We start from the raw sequence: 9983 nt of genomic DNA, 5'->3' as shown, positions 1-9983 counted from the left end.
ATATATTTTGTTGTGACTTATTTTATGATTAGAGATACTTTAATAATGATTTATTTATTTTATAATTTATATTAAATTTTTGAATAAAACGATGTCTAAAAGAAAAAACGTCACTCTTTTATTTTACGGAGGGTGTAGAAACCTCGTACGCAAACACTTGCTATTACGGCAAAGAGAGCATTTCTACAGTGCAGGTGTCAGGTGTGCAGCATGAGGGACAATAAACTACAACATTTTTTTACAGGGGCAAGGAAGAAGGAAAGCCGGCCGGCCTAGTAATAGCACACGCTGTCGTCGAAGCTCCAGAGCCCCACGCTGTCGTTGCACAGCACGGCGTCGCCGCCAAACAGGCCGTCCATCGCGGCAGGCTCGTACACGCCGACGCCGTTGAAGAAGCTGAACTGGTCGCCGAACATGAAAGCGTCCAACAGCATGTCGGCGGGATCACAGGTGCGAGGGCGGACGGCTGAAAAGCATTTGCAATATCCATCCCCGTGAGTTCACAGTGACAGATCAACTTTCGTTAGGTTCGCTTGGCTTATAAGTCATATTTTTTTAGTTAATGAATATTATTTTTCTCTCACAACAAATTAGTCAACAGTGCTTTTAGTCATGGCTTATCAACCAAGCGAACGTGGCATTTGTTTGTGGTTGCACGAACTTGTATGTAATCTTATAACAGCTTGCGTTACAAAAATAGACGGTTTTTGTTTATGTAATGACAGGAACAGTGCCTTTCAACCGAGAAGAAATATATTTGATGATCCAGTTTATAAGAGAAATCAGTATGAAAATCTCACAAATATGTCATCCGTATGTATGTACGGTCCTGTTTAGAATATGGGATTTTTTTCTATTTCTGTAGTTGGGTTTTACGTGAAATTAAACTAGTTTCTGTTCCTGGGTTGCAACTTGCAAACAAGACCGGCACATCGCACGCGTTGCGCATCTGCCGACGAACGCCACTCGACGAGGACTCGAGGTCTCGAGGAGGTCGTCCTCCCGGCCTTCAGGCATCAGGGCATCACAAGCCAAGGCCAGTGCCCTATTCGCAGCTGCGTCGGACGCGGGCTGCTAAGTGCTGACTGACAGTGCAAGCGCAAGGGGATGGACATCAAGTGATTAAGGATCGAGAAGTAGATTCAGATGTTAACAACTCTGAGATTGGTCGATTAAACGCATGGCAGGTAGACGTCCTCCCTCTTTTCAAAAAGAGTATCGTTTTTTATTTTCAGACATTTTATTTGACTATCCGTCTTATTTAAAATTTTTATATAAATATTATATATTTTGTTGTGATTTATTTTATCATTAGAGATACTTTAATAATAATTTATTTATTTTATAATTTATATAAAATTTTTAAATAAAATGAACAGTCAAACACTATGTCTAAAAGTAAAAAACCTCGCTCTTTTTTTTTACAAATGGTGTAGAAACCTCGTACGCAAACGGTTGCTATTACGGCAAAGAGAGCATTTCTACAGTGCAGGTGCCAGGTGTGCAGCATGAGGGACAGTAAACTACAACATTTTTTTACAGGGGCAAGGAAGAAGGAAAGCCGGCCGGCCTAGTAATAGCACACGCTGTCGTCGAAGCTCCAGAGCCCCACGCTGTCGTTGCACAGCACGGCGTCGCCGCCCAACAGGCCGTCCATCGCGGCATGCTCGTACACGCCGACGCCGTTGAAGAAGCTGAACTGGTCGCCGAACATGAAAGCGTCGAACAGCATGTCGGCGGGATCACCGGACGGCGCCGCCTGCGCCACCTCCTCCTTGCCCTCGGCTTCTTCTTCCCGTTGCTCTGTCCGGGCGCGCTTCTTGGCGCCGTCGAGCTCGACTTGGAAGTCGACCGCCGCGCCGTCGTCGGTCGCGGACATGCCCTGCCACGAGAAGTCCGGCACGGCGCCGCAGCTGCTGCTGCCTTCGGAGACAGTATCGCTGCCTTCGGTCTCGTTCATGACGGACGGCGCCGCCCTGGCATCGGCAGCGGCGGCGGAGCGGCGCTTGCCGGTGCGCGGCGTGGCAGCGGATGACGGGAAGTTGAGCTTGGCGGTGGCGCCGCGGAGGTCGCGCGCGGCGTGGTCGTAGGCGCGTGCCGCGGCCTCGGCGGTGGCGAAGGTGCCGAGCCAGACGCGGACGCCCCTGACGGGGTCGCGCACCTCGGCCGCCCACTTGCCGCACGGCCGGCGCCGGACGCCGTGGTACTGGCTGCTGGGCCGCCTCCTGCGCAGGGTCGCGGTCGCGGTCGCGGGGGCGGCGAACGCGAACGCCTTACGCTTTTGCCGCTCCTTCATAACCGCGTCTTCCTCGGAGTCCTCGTCGAAGTCCCGGAACGCGGCCTCGAAGTCATCGTCGGCCGCGGTCCGACCATTGCCGCTGTCGTGGCCCGGCGTGGCGACGCGCCGCGCCGGTGCGCTGGGTATGAGCTCGGCGAGGATCGCGCCGCCGCACATCTTGCTAATGCTAGCTCGCTCGTCGGAAGGTCAGCTGCTTAGCGTGCTTTTCTTGAAGATGAGAGCCTGAGACTGAGTGAACTGTGAAACGGGTGTAGTGTCGTGTTGGTTGTGATCGTCGGCAGTGCCGAGGTGGCGACTATATAGGAGGCGCTTGGAGGGGGCGAGAGGGCAACAAGGAAGGCCACCAAGCAAAACGGGAGAAGGGTACAAAAGTCCGCGATTGCGACTGCGACGGCGAGACCCTGCAAGTCAGCAGTTACAAGGGCGCGTGACTCGTAAACTGATGGAGACAGACCAGACGACGGCAAGGAAGGCTCGCTCAAGAGGCGGGCGATGCAGAAGCCAGGGGCTTTGCACTCCCACCAGACGACAGGCGAGTAAGGGCACCCGATTCATTCCGATTTCCGATCGGATCAAGCACGGCACGGCAATGGCCTCTTCCCGAATTCGCGCGTCTCCCTGCAGGCTTACAGCACACGCCGGTCTGGAAGTCCGCTTGGCCGGGCTTGCCGCCGGCGCCCCTACTGACACGGTGGTAACAGCTCATCGTTCTGCTGCCTTTGCCGGACGTGCAGTGCAGTTGGGGTGATCTCGAACGTCAGGTTGAGCCAACGGGTGAGCGGGATCTGGAAGAGAACGGAAATTTTGCACAGATTTACCAAATCATCATATGGATGTAGTGGTGCATCGTCTTATGGAGTTCAGTAAGACAGTGGTAGTTTTCTTTTTTTCTTTTTTCCCTGCTGAAGTGCTGATGATAGCTTGAAAGCGGTATCACATCCTGAAGTGCTGAAACCTGGTACGGTTTGCCAGTTTCGGGTTAAGGCGGTAATGTATCGTCTAACCCCAACCAAGTGGATTGCTAAAATTACTTTCGTGGCGCTTTTAAAAGTTAGTTCGTGCGATGGATGGACCATGCTACTTATATATTGGTACTTGCTACGAACATATTTATCATCAACTGGATGGGATACCATCAGACATACCATCAATCGGAACTCGTCCTCGTGCCTTCGCCGATAGCAAGTAGCAATCCTGAGTCCTGACGCTTTCCACCAAGTCGTCGTGCTACCTACTATACAGGGCTACACCTACCTAAGCTCGTTTCTCTGGACGACTCTCGACTGCTGCATACAGATTAGTAGATTACAGAGTCGTAGCTCTACACCTATACCATGCCAGTACCTAGTTGTTTGAATGGACCATCCAATCCAATCAGTAATCACCTGTTTTCAAAAAATCTGTAGCCATCTAGTAGTATGTTAACACTGCTGTCAACAACCAGCTTCTCCGTTAGGACTTAAGAGGCGCAGTACGTACCGAGCAACACAAAACCACGGATCGAGCAACACAAAACCACGGATCACTCCCAGTCCCAGTCCTAGAAGGGAGAGCGGTATCTCTCTCTTGCACTGGACAAACGTGTAGCCGGGACTTGGAATTTGGGGACATCGTCAGCCTACGATGATGACCCTTTTGGTCCTGGAAGAATATGCAGCCTGTATGCAGCCTGTTCGGGAGGCCGTAAACGATCGTGGATTATTTATTGTTGACTAGTTTGGTGTGAGAGAAAAACACTGTTCCCAGCTGGAAATTTACAATCATTTACGAGCCAGCGAACAGGAGCATGATCGTTCGTTACTGATGGATACAATTCTAGATGTCAACCGAAAGAAAATATGTACTTCTCGCCCTTGAGTTTCTTCACGGCTATATCCAAATCTTGTCTTTTTTTTAATATCTAATAAAACTTACAGCAAAGATGCCGTCCTTTATTACATGGAAAATATACAAGTTCAAAGCTCATTTATTAAGGATAATGATCGTTGACGAGATCGCCTGTGAACTGGGTTAAATATTTGAGATTTTTTATGGTGCTTGGGAGGAACCGCATTAAAAAATTTTATGGCAGATTTTAATTAAGAATTGTAATTAAAGGCAGTTTAGTAATTTTTCTACTCTACAGATTCTCTAACTCCGTAACACAATTCTCACGAACTGCTCCGTGCCCGCGAGATTTGTGTCGCCTCCCAGTTTGCTGCCTTGCCGCCCGCCTCGCCGCCTCCCATGTCGCCGGTTCGCCGCCTCCTAGCCCACCGCCTCGCCGCCAATCGAGTCGGCACCGCCCTCACCACCACGACGCGTCTCCCTAGGGTCGCCGCCCGCCTCGCCACCTCTCTGACCGCATCGTCAACAATCGTGTCGCTGCCGCCCTCACCACCACTCCACGGCTCCCTAGGTCCGCCACCGCCGGCTGCCTGCTGCAACAAACCGGCGGCTGCAGCAGAGAGGTGGGGACAGGATTGGTGGCAGGAGCCCTGCCCTTCCACAGTTGGCCTTGTCGCGGCACTTGGAGGAGGAAGGGGTGCGCCTGCAGGTGCTCGTCGTCCTACAGGTATGATATCTCTGCCTTTGCCTGCTCCTCATCTGCATCTAGTGTGAATCACTAGATTCATCTTTCATCATTTTGGCAATACGTAGTGAAAAATTATTAATTCCATGGATCTTAGTGTGAATCACTAGATCTGCATGTTGTCTGTAAGTTCTTGGAATTTACAACATACGGCTAAAAAGACAGCTCATACAACCCACAGTTTGTTTTGCTGTCTACAAATCGTTTAATGCTTGCATGTAGTCATAATCAATCATGAATATCATTTCTATATGCCATTGTGTTTCTAATGGATGCAAAACAAATCCTTCAAAGTAAATCATATATTACATATATAATGTAATATAATATATTTCATAGATCAAATATAACATACTGTTATCAGGTAACTGAAAATGAGCGTGATGGCAAGCAATCAAGCATTCAGCTAACTTAAAATGAGCCTGATGACATGCAGACAGGTGACACTATGGGGATATGCAAGTAACTGAAAATTAGCCTGATGACAAGCATTCAGTTACCAGGTAACTGACCACAATCAAAATTAAGTGAACATACAAGTAACTGAAAATAGAATTACACAATGTGTGCATTGGGTTATCAGTTTTCAATAGTTTCGGTGTTTTCGGACCACCGACGAGTAAATTTATATTTGCGCGTCTGACTCGGATGGTGTGCTCGGAGTACATGATTGTTTATACTGGTTCGGGCAGAACGTCCCTACGTCCAGTTTGCTGCTGCTCGTGTTACCGACACTTGGTTTGCAGTAAGGATTACAAATAGACGAGACAGGGAAAGGATCACAAGTCTCTGATGAAAGGAATGAACGGGTGCTGAGAGCTCGATCGCTGCTCAGCCGTGTGCTCGTGCCGTGCTCTTGTGTTTTTATCTCGTGGTTCGGTCTTGTGCAGATCTGGATCCCCCTCGTAGGGCGCCCTGCTTTCCCTTTAATAGGCTAAGGGAAAGCGCGGGTTACAGCGGAGGAAAAGGAGAAGGACCAGAGAGAGGAAGACTTCTAGGATCGTTGGGTCCTTCTCCTTCATGCGGGTCCCGCCGATCCTGTGGATGTTAACAGGGACGGCTCCACGTCGCGGCCCTGTCCGTCACTAGCAACATGTGTAGGCGTCATCTATCGGTTATGGTGTTCCATCCCGTCTCGGTGGATATCGTGGTGAACTGACACGCCTATCAGCGTTCGTACAAGGGTTAGGCAGAACAACACCGGTATGCCTGACGCCGTTCTTGATGTGAATCCTTAGGTATGGCCCATCATGGCTTTGGGTTACATCGAGTCATGCCCGTCTCTTCACTGGTGTCAGAGTTTTGACCTAGGCCCATGCGCCTGGGCCTAGAGTGGTTGGCGGCGGTACGGGCTTCTGTCAGGAGCCGTGCCTGAAGGGTCAGGCGAGACGAAGCCCCCGACCTAGAGGCCGGGCGAGGTGGAGCCCCCGACCTAGAGGTCGGGCGAGGCAGAGCCCGCGCACCTGGGGGTCGGTTGGAGCTATAGTCGCGTTCTTGACTGCTCGGATGAATCAATATTGATGACCATTAGCTCCTCCTCTTCGGGTACCCTAGTATTGGTCCTCGATAGTAGCCCTCAAGCCTACGGAGGAGTAGAATACTCCTTCGGAGGCTTTTCCGAACGGGAGGACTCTGATGGCCTTGGCCTTCTTTTGTCACCCACGACGTGTCCCGGTAGGACGACGGTTCCCTTTCGTCATGATCGGACCCCTCGAGGGTATAGCCGTGAGATTTTGTGGGTCAAAAAAGGTCTTTCCTGATTTCGACCCCTACGGGGATCTATCGTTCTACGACCGCGCGTTCGGTCTCCTTGCGAGTTCAACTTTCCTCAAGCCCCCGCCCTTAGCGGGGGTCCGGTCGAGGATCGGCTCATCTTTGTGATCGTCACCCCGTCCGCGGTTTCCGCAATCGGAGGGGTTGAGCTAACGTCACTTGCCTCAATGGCTCGAGTGTCGCGCTCGAAGAGCTCGCTAACGGGCATGTCCAAGTGGAATCTAGGTCCGTCATTCGTAACGGGGTCGGCATAGCCCTCATATGGCATTCCACTGCTCCTTAACCCGCCTCCCGGTAGATGACCGAGTCATTCCAGAGACCGACTCAGGTGGCCTGCTGGTCTCCCCTCGATGGAGATTCTGTGGACATGGCTCGAGGTTAGGATCGAACGAGAAGGTTGAGATGACCCTATCCGCTTCTGAGCGGGTCAGGCGAAGGCCGCTGGGGCTCATCTGTGTTTTCTCCCCTGGCTCTGTTTGACGCGAGGTGACCTCGAGCCCTTCATGGGCTGGCCTTCGAACCCCGGTCGGTTGTCACTCATGTTGACGCGAGGCAGCCTCGAGCCCTTCTCAGGCCGGCCTTTGAACCCTCGTGTCGCGACGTGAAGCGTCGTGATGCATTAATTGCATATGCGATGCTTGGATGTATGAGAATGGATGAATGAATGCTCATGTACTGGAAAAGTAAAGTGGGGGTTGGTAAAGTTCGGGGAGCTCTTACCGACTATGTTCGAGTGAAATCTGGGTCCATCGTTCATGATTGAGTCAGCATAACCCGCATGGGACATTCCACTGCTCCTTACCCGTCTCTCGGTAGTGGCCTGAGCTATCCGATCGACTTGGGTGACCCGTTGGCCTCTCCTAGATGAAGATTCCACCGGTGGGCCCCTCCAAACCCTTCCTAGGAAGGCGGAGGCTAAAGCATGGGGTGTGAGCAAAAAAACTTTGATCATGCTGGTGAGCAAAAACGTCGTAGCCACTGGGACGTAGGTTTCTTATGGCCCGACCAATTTTACTCAGCGTTTGTTTCCGCAAACCTTGCCTTTATGTTTTTAACATGATAACAGGTCGAGCATAGAGAATGTCTACCGAATAGACATACTCTTACCAACCCCTAAGTGAGGCTCGACCCCTTATCGTTGCTGGGTCGGGCATCACTTAAAGATCATGGAGTCGATAGTGAAACTAATAAGAGAAAACATGCGTAAATTAAGGGTGACTCATCTCTCAGCAGTGGCCCAAGCTGTCCGATTGACTTGGGTGACCCGCTGGCACATGACTTACCTTGATGGCTCGAGTGACGGGTTTGGGGAGCTCTTACCAGATATGTTCGAGTGGAATCCGGGTCTGTCGTTCATGACGGAGTCGACATAACCCTCATGGGGCATCCTACTGCTCCTTACCTATCTCTCGGTAGTGGCCCGAGCTGTCCGATCGACTTGGGTGACCCGCTGGCACATAACTTATCTATGGAGATAAAGGATGAGATCATCCCCCAAAGAAATTAGTTAGGCAGATAAGCCTAGCGGTGAACTCGTAATAAGTAGACAAGCTCTTAAATTTTGTTATGGCCAAACAGATTTTTAGCCCTTCTCCCCTTTTCATATAAAAAGGTTAATGCGTTCTGACCCTTTCTGTGGTACCGGCATAACGCATGGTGGTACTTGGCCAAGCGGAGGAGGGCAACGTCACGCACTTCATCTAGCTGGTCCATGGCATTCTCGAGGGGTGCCTCGGCTCCTTGTTCGTCGTACGCCCTGACCCTTGGCGCTCCATAGTCGAGGTCAGTCGGGAGGATAGCCTCAGAACCGTAGACCATGAAGAATGGCATGTAGCTGATGGCCCAGCTAGGCGTCCTCAAAATCTAGAGCACCGTGGGAAGTTCCACGACCCATCGACCACCAAACTTGTTCAACTGGTTGAAGATCCTAGGCTTAAGGCCTTGTAGGACCATGCCGTTTGCATGCTCAACCTACCTGTTCATGCGGGGGCACACCACGGTGGCCCAATCGACGTGGATGTGGTATTCATCGTAGAATCGGAGGAACTTCTTCCTGGTGAACTGTGTGCCATTATCCGTGATAATGGAGTTTGGGACTCCAAAGCGATGGACGATGTCAAGGAAGAATGGCATGGCTTGCTTGGACTTGATCACGGAGATCGGTCGAGCCTCTATCCACTTTGTAAACTTTTCCTCCAGCTGGCGGACTTGTCGGCAATATGTAGCCATCTTGGCATTGTGGCAGCTTGATTCCATTCATGACTTGGTCGATGACTAGCTGAGAGTCGCCCCAGACGTCGAGCCATCGGATACCCAACTCGATGGCGATGCATAGGCCATTGATGAGTGCCTCATATTCGGCCACATTGTTGGAGAAGGGGAAATGGATGTGAACCATGTACCTCATGCGTACCCCGAGGGGCGAAACGAAGATCAGCCACGCACCGACGCCTTTCTTCATCAGTGATCCATCAAAGTATATCATCCAGTACTCTTGGTTGATGGCTGCTGGCGACATTTGGATCTTGGTCCATTGTGCAAAGAAATCAGCCAACACTTGGGACTTGATGGCCATCCAAGGGGGCATATGAAATGCCTTGACCCATTAGCTTGAGTGCCCACTTGGCGATTCTTCCCGTGGCATCCCTGTTTTGGACGTCCTCGCCGAGAGGGAAGGACGTCACGACCGTCACAGGATGCGACTTGAAGTAGTGACGCAACTTCCTCCTAGCGATGAGGACGACGTACAGAAGCTTCTGGATTTGGGGGTAGCAGGTCTTCGAATAGGACAAGACCTCGCTAATGAACTACATGGGACACTACACTTTGAGGGCGTGTCCCTCTTCTTCTCGCTCTACCACTAGGACAATGCTGACCACTTGCGTGGTGGCCGTAATGTAGAGTAGAAGCGGTTCCCCGTCGATCAGGGGGACCAGGATCAGGGCCTTTGTCAGGAGCTGCTTGACCTTGTCAAGCGCCTCCTGGGCCTTGGGCATCCATTCGAAATGGTCAGCAGGGGGAGACCTCGGTGAACAGCTCTCCAACAGCATACCCCTAGCTCGATGCTGACACCTGCTGTCAAGCGCCTCCTGTGCCTCGCTCTACTACTAGCCCGATGCTGACACCTGCTGTTCGACGAGGCATGAGATAAAGCGGTTGAGCATGGCAAGGCACCCCATAACTCATGATGGTCGAGATCTTCTCTGGGTTGGCTTCGATGCCATGCTCGAAGACGATAAAACCTAGCAGCATACCCCTTGGGACCCCAAAACACACTTCTCGGGGTTGAGCTTGATGCCGTTCGCTCAGAGTTTCACGAAGGTCTGCTCTAGGTCGGTT

The 9983-nt window shown here is 51.4% G+C and overlaps 1 protein-coding gene across 1 annotated transcript; it reads right to left on the bottom strand.

Moving 5' to 3' along the window:
* Window positions 1-1412: 1412 nt before the first annotated feature.
* On the bottom strand, window positions 1413-2553 carry LOC136505913 (ethylene-responsive transcription factor ERF071-like). The gene has a single exon (XM_066501042.1). The coding sequence runs from the start codon at window positions 2453-2455 to the stop codon at window positions 1571-1573; it is 885 nt and encodes a 294-aa protein (XP_066357139.1). The 5' UTR covers window positions 2456-2553; the 3' UTR covers window positions 1413-1570.
* Between the last annotated feature and the right edge of the window lie 7430 nt (window positions 2554-9983).

This window comes from Miscanthus floridulus, chromosome 1 (assembly GCF_019320115.1).
Source record: "Miscanthus floridulus cultivar M001 chromosome 1, ASM1932011v1, whole genome shotgun sequence".
Taxonomy (NCBI): domain Eukaryota; kingdom Viridiplantae; phylum Streptophyta; class Magnoliopsida; order Poales; family Poaceae; genus Miscanthus; species Miscanthus floridulus.
Note: the sequence above shows the minus strand (reverse complement) of the source record. Positions and strands in the feature narration are given on the sequence as shown.